This window comes from Kryptolebias marmoratus, linkage group LG8, assembly GCF_001649575.2.
Source record: "Kryptolebias marmoratus isolate JLee-2015 linkage group LG8, ASM164957v2, whole genome shotgun sequence".
Lineage (NCBI taxonomy): Eukaryota > Metazoa > Chordata > Actinopteri > Cyprinodontiformes > Rivulidae > Kryptolebias > Kryptolebias marmoratus.
The window spans coordinates 12,878,869-12,892,537 of record NC_051437.1 but is presented as its reverse complement, the minus strand read 5'-3'; the positions used below and the strand labels follow the sequence as shown (position 1 = coordinate 12,892,537).

At 47.8% G+C, this 13,669-nt stretch overlaps 1 protein-coding gene across 2 annotated transcripts in view; it reads right to left on the bottom strand.

The window, feature by feature from the left end:
- Positions 1 to 950: 950 nt before the first annotated feature.
- Positions 951 to 13,669, bottom strand: part of brpf1 (bromodomain and PHD finger containing, 1) — a 13,640-nt gene continuing 921 nt past the window's right edge. The window contains exons 1-15 of one of the 2 annotated variants that reach the window (XM_037977210.1): positions 11,172 to 11,911; positions 10,860 to 11,049; positions 10,475 to 10,762; positions 9,828 to 10,345; positions 9,508 to 9,697; positions 9,288 to 9,419; positions 8,951 to 9,079; positions 8,398 to 8,791; positions 5,792 to 6,094; positions 5,456 to 5,707; positions 5,209 to 5,356; positions 3,115 to 3,248; positions 2,318 to 2,433; positions 2,061 to 2,215; positions 951 to 1,241 (exon numbers count right to left, since the gene is read on the bottom strand). In XM_037977210.1, coding sequence (XP_037833138.1) covers positions 1,058 to 1,241; positions 2,061 to 2,215; positions 2,318 to 2,433; positions 3,115 to 3,248; positions 5,209 to 5,356; positions 5,456 to 5,707; positions 5,792 to 6,094; positions 8,398 to 8,791; positions 8,951 to 9,079; positions 9,288 to 9,419; positions 9,508 to 9,697; positions 9,828 to 10,345; positions 10,475 to 10,762; positions 10,860 to 11,049; positions 11,172 to 11,911 — 3,873 coding nt within the window. In that variant the 3' untranslated portion in view covers positions 951 to 1,057. Of the gene's footprint in view, positions 1,242 to 2,060; positions 2,216 to 2,317; positions 2,434 to 3,114; positions 3,249 to 5,208; positions 5,357 to 5,455; positions 5,708 to 5,791; positions 6,095 to 8,397; positions 8,792 to 8,950; positions 9,080 to 9,287; positions 9,420 to 9,507; positions 9,698 to 9,827; positions 10,346 to 10,474; positions 10,763 to 10,859; positions 11,050 to 11,171; positions 11,948 to 13,669 lie in introns of those variants that run through there. The other variant, XM_017409469.2, reaches the window with a different exon arrangement.

The following is a 13,669-nucleotide window of genomic DNA, read 5'->3' as shown; positions in this document are numbered from 1 at the left end:
GGGGGGGGGGGACAACCAGAGTCTTCTCTAGAAAGCAAGCAAACAACTGTTTCCAGTATGAAAGCAGGAAACTCTGAAGAACACGGACTGCGGGGGGGACAACGACCACAGCACAACCCTCGTGCTTCTTTTTCTCCTCTTTTTTTTTATTTTATTTTTCTATTAAAACTTGAGTCTTTACCCAATCTGTGTATACAAAAGTTCTACAGCCATCAGTCTGAGACTAACCTTGCTTCTGTTCAGTCCTCATTATTGATCGACCCGTCGGTCGGAGTGACGGACACGTTTATTAACAAAAACATAGAAAAAGAAAAAGAAAAAGAAAGAAAGAAAGAAAGAAAAACGGAAAAACCCGCGCGGCAAACGTCCTGCGCGGCTGGAGTGATTCGAAGTAGTCCATGATGAGACGAGCTTGTTGCCAAAACAGACAAAGGAATAAATTACAGTAACCTTGGGTTTGCCCCCAGTAATCAGGCTGCCACAGTCTCTCTTTCTGCTCCTCTGACAAACGACTCTGTAGTTTTTGGGGTTTTTTGTCCTTCTTTAGTCGTAAATGATTGATGGGAACACGGACTTGGTGGGTTTGCAGCCTAACCCACAATGAGTGTGCATTTACCATACGACAAACACAGGCGGCTCAGATGTGAGCTTCCCAGTGGTGCCTGCGTCAGAAAAAAGGGGGAGAAAGACCTGTGTGTGTCTGTGTGTGTGTGTGTGACTTTGTAAACTCTTATCTCATTTCCTTTTAAACATATTTAGACCACATATAATATTTCGTTTCATGATTCGGGACATATTCTTCCTCCATCATCAGTTATAACTTTTCTTCAACTCTCTTAAATACACAATTTTTGTTTTGTTTTTTACAAGTCAGATTTAAATATGGCTTCGTGAGCATGAATGTATGGTGGGATCAAAGTGGTGGGTATTCCCCCCCCCCCAACCGCTGCTTGCACCAGAGGTTTTTTTTTTTTTTTTTTTTTTTTAAATCGCCGTCTCTCGATGTGGAGCTGGGCCCTGGAGACGGCGTGCGAGGACCGACTCCTGCGAGGCTTATTCAGTCGCTGTCGCTGGTTTCGCTGCTCGGGTCGCCCTGGACCTTGCTGCGGTGCTGCATGGCCCGGTGGTAGGCCACCGACACGGACTTGCGAATGTTGGACTTCCTGCCCTCCAGCATCTTCTCCTTGTCCAGCTCCTGGTCCACGCCGAGCGGCACCAGCTTGGAGCGGGGCAGCCACTGCCTGCACGCACACAAAACACACACGCGCACACCCAGCTCCTGTTACACGCCTGAGGTTCACCTTAAAACGCAGCTGAAGCAGAGAGAGAGAGAGAGAGAGAGAGAGAGAGAGAGAGAGAGAGAGAGAGAGAGAGAGAGAGAGAGAGAGAGAGAGAGAGGGCGCCGCACACATTCGGAGGCACTCTGAGACGGATTCAGCAGCCTGGTAAACAGTGTGATGAAAAAGTTCTGTGGAAACAAAAAGGCTCATTGTTGTTTAAAGATGCCCGTTAGACTTCCTGGTTCATTACCGGGTGTGACCTGAAAGTTGGCAAACTTCTGATGCCTTAAGGTTTAAAAAAAACAAAAAACAAAAAAAAAAAACTTGCTGCTGTCATCTGATTTCTCACCATTTTTTTTCTCCGTCTTCAAACTAAGCTAATTATATGCAAAGAACACGATGACCTAAAACACCGAGCGTTTCCCTCCCCCCCCTTCTTCACTTCTCAAAAACCCCGTTTGACCTATTTCTTCTCATGGTTCCGTCGAGCTCGTGCTTCTGTGCGAACGCTGCAGTTGGCTTTGATGTTCGGCTGCAAGACGTCTATATGTGCTTACATCCAGTCACATCAAAAGGCCCCGTGTTCTGCTTTGCATCTTTGACTTTTTTTCTGTCTGTCGAGCAGCAGGAAGAAAAAAAAAAAAAGCACGAAATATCGTCGAGAATTGACAGCGGCAGAAGTCTGAGCCCCTTTCAGCCGCGGGGACTGATCTGTGCACACGCTGCACCGGGGCTCAATGGTTTGAAAAAAAGTCAATAAAAAGACTCAAAAGCACCCACCAGGTTCTCTTGTTGTCAAAGAAGAGGACAAGGAACAGGTGCTCCCTGGCCTCCTGGGTCATTTGCTCCCCCAGTTTCAGCACGTCCAAAGGAGGCACGGGGATCGGGACGCCCCGATGGAACACCCCCTCCCTGGGCATCTTCGGGTCGATGATCTGCGGGCGAACAGTGGCACGAGGAGGATTAGACACGACGGGAGCAAAGATCCCGCTCACCTGCCATCTTTAAAGTTCAGCATGGAGGCGTGTGTGTCTCACCAGGGCGGGGTAGGAAGGGTAACCTCGGCACTTGGCCCACACCAGGTCCAGAGCTTCCAGCGAGGAATAATCATCCGATGTCATCCAGCAGCCCGACCTGTCCCGGCCTCGCACCACTGAGAGCAGGGAAAACAGGTCACATATCCCACCTTCTGCTAAACACTTACTATGTTGTTTGTAATGTGAGCCCTCATCTTCTCGTGGATGAATTTAGCTTCTTGTGAAAGACACAGCTGGTAGGAAGTGTCATAAAAAAAAAAAAAGCTCAGGAGTCTTGACGTAAACAAGCTGAACTCTTTGAATAAAGCGTATAACAAAGACAGGAATAAAAACATTAAATGTCTTGCTTTCTGTGCTCCTAAAAATGAGCTAAATGAAAACAATAGTAGTAATAATAATAATAAGTGGCTGTATCTTGCCACAAATGTTTTTCTAACTTTTAAAGCTGCTGAAATCTCCAGCTTTAGTTGGGATGTTTTTGAAGAGAAGTGTCTCTTCCTGCTTCACCTTTTGTCCCAACACCGAGACTAAGACAAAGACAGGACTTTCCTTCCTATCCTGTCAGACAAGATTAGGGGAAATTAAATAAATAAAAGACACTATTTGGGGTTTTATGGTAACTGGTTGAACGGTGTGGTTTTACATTCTGCTGACGCTCCACATTGCCTTTTTTAAAAAAAAAAAAAAAACACCGTCTCTAATGGAAGATTACGCTGTTGGAGCACCGGAATAGTTTGTCGTTTCACGGGGACAAGTAGAAATCTAAGCGCAGACAGGAGTGTGGAAGGCGCGCTCACGGTGCGAGACGCTCCGCGACCCCCCGACGGAGTAGGAGTCGTTCTCCGTGCCCGACGTTTCCTCGCTGCTGTCTTCGTGGAAGGTGGAGCGGGAGAACGAAGCCTTTCCTCTGCCCTGCTTCGAAGGCGTCGTGCTGAGGGAGAGAGAAAAAAACATAAAAGGAAATGTTCAAGGTTAAAATTTTAACACTTAACGAGACTAAATTAGAACTGCATTTAGTGAAACAAAAACTACTCAGCAGATAGAACCAGAGGTCGATCAAAGGAACAGTCAGACACTTCATTTCGCCTTTTCTTTTTGCCATATTTGAACATTTCTAACACCTGATCCTACTAAACCAAACGAGTCAAACTCAAGGCCCACGGGCCAGATCCGGCCCTCTGTAACATTTCATCCGACCCTCTAGTCTGGGACAGATCGAGTCTCTGATTCTTATTTTGCTTTAAAAAACTGAGCCTAATTAGTGAAGTTTTCTCTTGACAGTGACTTAGAAGCCAACAATATATAGTTTTAATTTCTGTATGATCAAGTTTTTGTTGTTGGCTTTTTAAAAAATCTGTTTTAATGTTAAAAATGTTTTAATTTTGGTCCCCTTGCGTCACTGGATTTGACGCCCCTGTACTAAACCAACCAAAACGGCAGGCACGTCTGTGGGCGGCGAGGCTTGCTTCACCTAAAACCACCCTTTTGTCAACGCTGCACCACAACAAGGGGGTCTCTGTCAATTCAGAAGTACTTTTGCTGGCACCACACTGGCAGACATGAAACGACGCTGAGTGAGATAATTAATGACTCCTAAAAGAATAATGTCACTCAATCGGGGAAACCTTGTTGTTTATTTTCCTTTCTGAGAGGAGAAGTCATTTGTGGAGAGAGAAAACATGAATAGATTTATGCGCTTCTGGACTAAACTTTTAAAGATTGTAAGATTAAAAAGGTGCTCGATTTATGATACAAATATGATTTAAACTCCGCTTTTCAAGGTTGTCTGCAGAGAACACTCTTTAATACATGTATATATAACAGTACATGTATTCATACTGAACAGTCATTTTACTACAGGTACATTGTACACTAGTATGCTGGCCACAGCCAATAAATCATCCTGAGGTCAGTATTTTCAATGTACTTATTATTATTAATTCCATTTTTTTTATGACATTTATTCTACGTCTGAAAGAAATCACCAGCGACACACTTTCATATCTCCCTCCCTGCCGACATTACTTTGTTAAAAGGTTGCATTTCTTCACTCGGCCGAGGGTGGGAGGACAAACTGGTTTCGACGAGCGCCAATAATGGCTGCGCCCATTAACGTGTCCCCGCGTCTTCTCCTGTGGCGAAATCAGATCGCGAGCAACAAAAATGGCTCCTAGATTTACAGTGCGTCGGGAAGTCATGCGCCTTCGGGCGGATTCAGAAAAAGAAATTCGTGGGAAAAGTTATGGACCCTTGGAGAGGAGCTGTCGGACTTGAAACAAACGTAGCCTCTGCGCATGTGGGAGGTTTTATTGGCTCTTTGGACATAATATTAAATAAAAAATATATTAATAACCCCCCCAAAAAAAGGATTTTAGCCAAATGCTACAAACCTGACATCTCATTTACAGGCGTATGAAAGATTACGGCACTGGGAGAAACGTTACCTGGAATAAGAACGTCATAAACAAATTAATAATAACTATACTGTTTGTGTTTTACTTTTTGAGTACTGCCTGAATAATCTAATTCTTAAGAGCAAAAAACAGGCTTCAGGATAAATTTAAGAGTGTTTACAAGGCTTTAAAGCTAATTGCTATCTCTACTGTTATTCCACTATTTTTTTGTTCAAACAAATTTTCTCACCTTTTATTTCAAACTCTAATAAATTGTAATGTGTATAAAAATATCACACAGTTTTTCCCACTGACTGATAAAGAGACTTCATAAAATTTGCCATCTGCATGCTTATTTTGGTAAACTAACCCTAATCTGTCAATCTCTAGATTAAACTGTTAGGTCTGTGGCTTTGCTTCTGTAAATAACTTAATCTGTGGCAGAAAACCGACGGATAAGAGCTTCCTTCGAGACGAACGGACACGTGCGGCAGTCACCTGGTTCGGTCTGACGCCGCGCTGCTGCTGCTGCTGGTCGTGGACTCCGAGTCGGAGCTGGAACGAGGCAGGCGAGGCTCATTTCTGTACACGCGGAAGCTTTCCGTTACAGGCTGGTTTCCTGTATCAAAACCATTGCTCGGTAAACCTGAGGGCAACAGACAGCAGGACAAGAGCGGTCATCGCGGGACTCAAAAATGGACGTTATCAGCATTAACGGCGCGTTATTAATGGCCGTCTCGTGAACCTGGCAGCAGGTCGTCGTTGTCGCTGTCGCTGTCGGAGCTGGAGCTGGTGTGGGGGCTGCGGGGCCTCTTCCTCTGCCTGCTCGGTGACAGCAGGGGCAGCTGCGGGGGGCCGATGGGGCTTTGGCTCACCCCTGCCCCGGCGTAGCCAGCGTCCCGGTTCTTCGGAGGGCGCCCCGGCCTCTTGGGAGGACCGGCCATTTTCTGGTTCTTCTTCGGGAAAAGGACCAACGTCCGACGGCCGACCTCTGACGCTAAGGCGGACGAAGACACGCTTCAGTTGCACGCGCGGACACGGACAGACCGTCAACGGAATCGCTCTGGCGATGGTGACGCACCTTTCCCGCCGATCTCCTGGCTGCTGCTCTCCCCGCCCTCGTCGTGGTGTCCCGCGGACGACGAGTGATGCGGCAGAGAGGAGCCCCGTTCGCCTGCGGACTCCCGGCCCCCGAGGACGGAGCTTCCCTCCCGCTGGTGGGCGAGCTTCCTCCGGATCACGCTGATCTCCTTCCTCAGGGCCTTGGCTCGGCGCGACTGCCCGATGCTGTGCTTCCCCGAGTTCACCTCGTCCAGACGGACCTGCAGGTAGTGCAGCTGCTCGTCCAGGGGCAGCCGCCGCCTGTTCTCTGGCAGGAGCAGGTCTGCGGAGCGACACGTCAATCACACAGAGGTCATGAGACGATCAGAAAGGCTGTCCAAAATGACAGGAAACGACCAAACGGAGTGAAGTTTATACTGCCCCCCAAAAAACTCAATTTTAGATGCCATTTTGAACATTTGAAGTGTAAAGTAGATGCTTTAACAGTATTCTACCTTTACTAGTAAGCTGATAAGCAGCATTTCTACCTCAAAATCAAATGAAAAGCATTCCTTGAAGGAATGCATATCGCCCACCGCCTTTCATGCCAGAGATTGAAACTAAAATCTTCTGAAATGGCCGAGTTTGTTGCCGTTTTGGGTCAAACGTTAAAAACAAACTTTCGTGCACTATCAAGGGGATGTCGCGCTCAGAGTACGTGTCGAGGACCACTCTCAGCTACTACCGCATCGACTTCTAGCTCAACATTTGTAAAATGAATGCTGATTAGCTGTGGCGGCCATCTTGAACTGAGTTCGGCTCCAAAAGTTAATCAGCTGTGGGTGTATGTCCCTGAAAGTTTCATTAAAATCCGTTCAGTGGTTGATGGGATATTTCGCTAACAGACAGACAGCGATGACTCCAAGTACTAAATGTGAGTTGGGGATTACTCTCAGCTACTACCACACCAACTCTTTAATCAATATCTATAAAATCGTCAGAGTTACAGCCATTCTGTTTGTTTGTTTTTTAAAGGTCAGCTGGCTGTGGCGGCCATCTTTAATCAGGTTTGCTCCAAATGTTAATTGGTTGTAGAGGTATATCCAATGATTATTTTCCAGCAAGTTTCAATAAAATCTGACAAGTGGTTCATGAGATGTCTTTGAAACAGATAAGCACATGCACGCAAAAACAGGCAAAAACCATTACTGTGGCAAGTTCCCAGTTTGCCATCTTAACCCCAGGATTCAAGTCATCTTCAGCACAACATATTCTTTTAATTTTGTAAAACTTCTTCTCCATTAAGAGGAAAACAGAAAAGCTGTGGTCGCTTTAGAGCAAAGCCAACTTGTGACTGACACGTTGAACACAGCATGAGCTAAGAAATTATACTGCCCCCCCCCTTTTTTTTTTAAAAAGGAGGCTTTATTTATTGTTGACAGATCCACAAAGAACTGCCATGTGAGCTGCAGCCTTACTGGTTCGCCCCTCCGACGTGTAGAGAGGCTGTGGACTGATCTGGAAACCTAATCTGTTGCCTGTAAGTCTCTGTGGGCGTGAACGCCTCTGCGGGTATTCAGTAACTCAGAAACAAAGACACTGAAGGTCTAAGAGTTCAGCTGAAAGCTTCCAGGAGGGTGAACTGTCAGGGACGATGTTATGGTGACTTTGCAATTTAATTTTTTTAGAAATACATTTTTTTTTTATCTTTGGACGATGGTACCAAGAGGACAGTCTGGAAGTGCACTCTTTTTTAAGACTATTTCTTTTTCATACTGCATCTAAGCCTGAAAGACACTAAGAGCTAATTCCATACTTCTTCTCACTTCTGAAGACTGTAGGAACCCTGATGATATATATATTTATATTTCAATAAAGACAAAGTAAAAGAAACACCTAAAGTGGAGCTATGAAAACAATTTAGTTTAGTTGAGAACCTGCATGAATGAGAGACGCCATCTACTGGCCATGTAACGTCACTACAAACTAAAAGCCCGGCACTCTTAAAGAATTACATATCGCCCGCCGCCTTTCAAGTCAAGGTTTTAGATTGAGAAATACCGGCGTCACAGCTCTTTTAGTCACCTGACCAACTCACAACATGTGAGTTTGTCTCAGAGACTCCTCAGAGTTACGTAAATGATTCTCAGCTACTTCCACATCGATTTTTAGCTCAATATCTATAAGACTGATTGAGTTACAGCCATTTTTGTGTTGCTACGATTGATTAGCTGTGGTAGCCGCCTTGAATTCGACTGACTCCAAATGTTATTCAGTTGTAGACGTACATCTGAGAGCTTCGTTTAAATCCATCCAGTGGTTCATGAGACATTTCGCTAACAGACCGACAAACAAACACATGCACACAGGCAAAACTATTATTGCCCACATTTCACCTTTTGGTGCTGGGCAATATTTTTTTTTTAAAGTATGCTTTTTAATCTACTATAACCTTAGTAAGCATCTTACTCTGCAAAGAAAAACTGTTTTAGTGACGTGTGTTTAAGACAGGTAAAGAACTCTTAACTAAATTTGATTACGAGACAAATAGGTTAAATCAACAAAGTGCATAAATGAATAAATGCCACCTTATCTCTAGTCAATTAGTATTTCACATCGGACACAAAACAAACGAGGAACTCTTACCATCTTCATTGGAGGACGACGGCCGGTCCCGCTCCCTGTCTCGGTCCTGCTCCCTCTCCCTCTCCCTCTCTCGCTCCCGATCCCGCTCCCGCTCCTGCTCGCGCTGGCTGTCCGGGCTGGACTCGCGGTGGAGGTGCATGCCGGTCTCGTAGTCGAAGCCGATGCGCTCGGCCTGGCGCCGGGCCGCCCTGAGGACCACCCCGCCCATCTCCCTGAGCCGCAGGGCGGCGCGGTAGAACACCGTGTCCTTGGCGTTGTACTTGAGGCAGTTGTTGACGATGAGGCCGAAGTCGGCCTCGAAGGCCTCGAAGGTGAGGTAGCGGTGAGACTCCAGCAGGTTCCACATGGTCTGAAAGTCCATAGGGGTGTCGATGTGCTCCAGGTAGTCCGGCACCTGGGAGAGAGGGGGAGACACTGATCAGCGTACAGCAATATCTTAATTACACCAATCCTAAATGTTTGAGCCCACTAAGATGGAAAAAAAAAACAACTTACAATTTAAATCAAATACAACATAAATGCATCTCACTGGTTTGCAACTGTGTGCATTTACCTCTTCCAAAGGTACCGGCTCAGTGAAAAAGTTGTTTGTGTCTCTTTCCTGTAACTGCTCCAACGTATTCCTCAGAAGCACCAATAAAGGAGTCAGCTGCATCTCTAGCGCCATCTGCTGCACTTTAATCTAAACAGGGGCACATTTGGAGCAAAGTCAGCTGGATAAAAACAACTAAACAACGTTTTGTTTAGTGACACGTTTGTCTGTGCGAACACGAGTAGCTCCGAGTGGAAGTACATGAGAAAAACTATGCTCTGAAGCTTAGCAACTACAGTTAAGCAAATGTTTAAAAAAAATAAACTAAAGACAAAACTAGATTTCGTTTTTGTCCCACCGTCTCCCTCTTGAGTTTCTCCCTCTTGCGGATGAGCTCCACCAGCAGCCTCGCCCTCTCCAGGTCGTGTCTGAGTCGCTGCCATGCCTTCAGCTGCTCCTTTAAAGCAGTTTGTTTCTCCTCACTGTCCCTCTGAAATGTGGGGAAAAAAAACAAACATGAACACAATAGATGGTGGTTGAGGAAGATGAGATTATAGCGAGCGCTGAGGGAAGTTTACCGGAGGAAGCTGCGATGAAGGCTGCGGAGGAAGCGGGTCAACGTGCCGCTGCGACGGCAGGTGGGTCTGAAGCCGGCGCAGGAGGGGAACGCCGTTGCGACTTTGCCTCTTCAGCGTCCAGTAGCTGTGAAGTCTTTGCATGAACTGGCTCTTCCTGGGTACGGTCAAGTTGCTTGTGATTTTGCTGAGCCTGGAGAGAAGCAAACACTGCTTTTGAGGGCACCCCGTGAGTCATTTTTGTCCCGCAAACCTTTTCTGTCTGGACGGGGAAACGACCCCGCGTGATCTGGAAGCGCGGTGCAGATGAAGAGCGGGGTTACCTGTGAGGCGGTATGCAGGGCACAGACACCACCGGCGCAGCAGCTCTCCTCTCTGCCAAGATCTTCCGCGCTCTTTTCATCTTTAGCCTGGACTTGGCCTTCGCCCTCTTCGCCCGCTCCGAGCTCCATCCCTTCGAGTCCTCGTCCTGGCCGAGGCTGGGCTCGTCGTCCTCCTCCAGCTCCCCGTCGCTGTTGGACGACCCCATGCTGGCCCCGCCCACTCCCCCTAAAGGTCGCGCCGATCCCGGGGGCGTGTGGATGTCACAGTACGCCGTCTTACGGACGCTGAAGGACGTGCCGTTGGCCCCGGTCTCCCTGTAGGGCTCCATCTTCATGTAGAGGCCTGCCTGCTGCGCGCAGGTGACGTGGAACGCTGTGTAGCAGTTCGCTTTGTGGCACTGGATGCAGGCGCCCGAGCCGCGCTGCTTGCAGATGTAGCAGGTGAGCTTCCAGCGTGCGGGCGGGATGTGCTCGATGCTGTCGATCGGCTCCAGGAAGACGGTGTTGGCAAAGCAGACCTGAGACACGGCAGCAAAAATCCACTCTGAGCTCACGCAGCGTACAAAAAAAAACAAAAAACAGCTGCACATCCTCGCAGCAATATGATGTCATTCTAGTGAAGGGCGTATAATGCTGCGTGCACTTACCTCTGGGATCCAAAGGGCACACACTACATGAGCCCAGCGCCCATCGTCTGTCTGCTTGAAAGCTCCTCCCTTGTTAGGACACAGGGCACAGTCCACAGCTCTGCTTGGCGACTGCAGGCAGCGCCGGCACAGCCACTGACCCTCGGGGATATAGGGCACGCCGTAGCACTCCTGGTGCACTGCCAGATTGCACATGTCGCAAAACAGGATCACGTTGCTGTTCTGACACTCTCCGTCATTACAGATGCAGCAGACGGCGTCCTCGTCAATCAGCGTGCTGGGGTCGGCCTGAGGGGGAGGAGCAGAAAAGACACGCGGGAGTCAAATGTCACGCTGAAATGTTCGACGTGTCGCCTCAGCCCCTGGCACGTGGGCTCGGGGGTACCTTGTTGTGGCTCTCGAAGTAGGACTCCTTCTCCAAGCGGTCCATCAGGTACTCAAAAACCTCCTGGGGAATGGGGGTCACGCCGTCACGCCGCCGCTTGTCGTTCATGATGCCGAGCCAGATGTAGTCCTCCTCATCCATGTCATACTCTACCTCCTCATCCAGCTCCTCCACTGACTTCTCAATGTACCTGAGGTGCAGGCAGGGGAGAGGACAAACAGAAATATGAACACTTCAGATGTGGAGAAAAATCTTTGCGAATAAGCTCGTCACCCATACAAGTCTCGGTCACATTCTCGTTTATTTACAGACCTGTAGTAGGATAAAGGCCGAGGAGGGGCATCAGGTCTCTCTTGGTCCAGTTCTCTAAACACAGCCTCTGGGAGCTTGACTGCAAGACCCGACTGAGCGTTGTGGTAAGAGGAGCCGTCCTTTTTCTTGTCTTTGCTCTTATGTTTCCCAGTTTTTGGCGTGGCCTTGCCGCCGTTGGAGGACGGAATATCTGAGCGATCCTTCCCGCTTCCCACCACCTCGCTGCCTCCGGCTCCACTGTCGCTGCCGTTACAAACTCCCCCTCCGCAGCTCCCGGCTCCGGACGGCGGCGCGTCCTCCGCGTCGCTGTCCTCCTCGGACACCACGTCGATGTTCTCGAAGATGCTGATGCGGTGCATGCGTCCCTGGATCTCCAGCTCCACCATGCGCTGAGCCTGGGCGTAGGTCATGGTGTCTCTCCCGGGGGAGTGCGAGCGCTCCGAGCGGTCGGGACTGCCCGGCGTGTTCCCTTCGAGGCCCGCTCCTCCGCCTCCATTGCCTCCGCCGTCGTCCGTGTCGCCTGAACCGGCCAGCGAGGCGCGAGGGGGCCGCCCCTTCCGCTTCTTATTGGGCAAAGCCTGAGCGGGAGTCGGGTTGTCGTGGTCGTAGTGGTAGAGGTGATACTCGATGCCGCTGTAGCTCTTGTAAACTTTTCGGCAAGTCTCCACGGGGCACTCGTATGGCGGCTTGGTGGCCCGCAGGTTGTGACAGAACGCCTTCACATCAAAGTCCAGCCCCATTGCGCCAACGATCCTCTGTAGTGTTCAGCTTTACATCTGAAACAGGAGGACACAATTAGAGACCATAAAATACCTGATTTGATGCTGTGTGTATGAGTTACAGCTTAGCATCGCTGAAATAAGTGTCTTAGAGTTCAGACGAGACAAGATGTGCCTGCACGTTGTTCACCGGTTGTAGTAAATGGTGGGTCCTGAATGAACACCTTTACTTGAGCTCTGTGCTTCTGTACAATTGGAATTACCTACACATTTCTTCAGCGATTATTTTATTAATAAACTTTGATACTAATTTAGTCAATTTTATTCAAACAGCATTGCTGATGCAGAAAAACTGGTCCATGCATTTATTTATAGGCTGGATTAATAAAATCCTTTATTGTCTGGGAAAAACTCTCTATAAAGTCCTCAGTTGAGTCAAAATGAGTTCTGATGAGAGTGTTCATAGTTCTCCATTGGCTCCTGCAGAATTCAGAGCAGAATTTACTTTTTTTCTAACAACAACCAACCTCCATCTTATGTTAAAAGATCTTACTGTTCCATCTTTTCCCAACACAGCACTTAGCTCTCAGACTGCAGGTTTCCTTGTGGTTCCTAGAGTCTCTAAACGTAGAACAGGAGGCAGAGCTTTCAGTCATCAGGCTCCTCTCTGATGGAACCAACTTCCTGTTTCTGTCCGTGATGCTGACACCCCGTCCGCTTTAAAGACTTTTATTTTTGATAAAGCCTATAGTTAGGGACAGTCAAACTGACCACATATCCTCACTCTGCTGCCATCTTCACTCCATACTTGTTTTTGCTTTTCTTCCCACAGAAACTCCACCTGGACCAGCCTCTCTGTGTCTGTCCACGTCTCTTTCTCAAACCCCAGCGGGTCGAGGCAGATGACCGCCCATTCTGAGCCTGGTTCTGGTTCTGCTGGGTTTTTCTTCCTGTCTAAAGGTAGTCGTTCCTTTCCACTATCGCCTCTGTGCAACCTGCTGACTAGACAGACAACTTTTACTGAGTGACATATTGTAGTGTACTGTCTGTGAATTTACAGTAATATTGGAGGAAGGACTGACTTTAATTAGATTTTAATCTAGATCTAAACTGGATTTCTGATTTGGACTTGTCCTTTCTTCTGTACAGCGCCCTGAGATGGCTTTTGTTGTGAACTGTCGCTGCATAAACAAACTCAATCGAGTTGCATTGACATTTATTTGCTTAGGAAGATCATTGCATTCCTATTTTGGCGTTTTGTGTTTATTGGCTTACGAAAAGTATCTGAGCGCGAACACAACACACTCCCAGTGGGAAACAACTTGTTCCTGTGCCCTGGTACCCAACTAACAGGTGCAATTTATGTCAACATTCTAACGAGTTTCAGTCATGTTGGGACGAACCACGCAATGACAAACAGCAACACATCACCTGACTGGGCAACTGACAGCTTATGGTTAGAATAAAACAAACATATGTGATGAAAACAGCAACTCCCGGCACAAGTCAACTCACAACTAGCTTTCAACCCTTCAAGATAACCACACTAATGCATTTTAGTCCAGCTAACGTTAGCACTTTGCTGCCAAACAATGAAATAACGCAGCTGGCGCTGTTAGCTAGCATGCTAACAACAGCTAATAAGCAACGTTTGAGAGACTTCTCAAACAAGGCGGCAACGGATAACTCAAAGCCTACACACACACGGAAAACAACGTTGTTCTGTTTATTTCTTTCCCCACAAAGGGTGGGTCTGCGTGTTCCCCCCCCCCCCCCCCC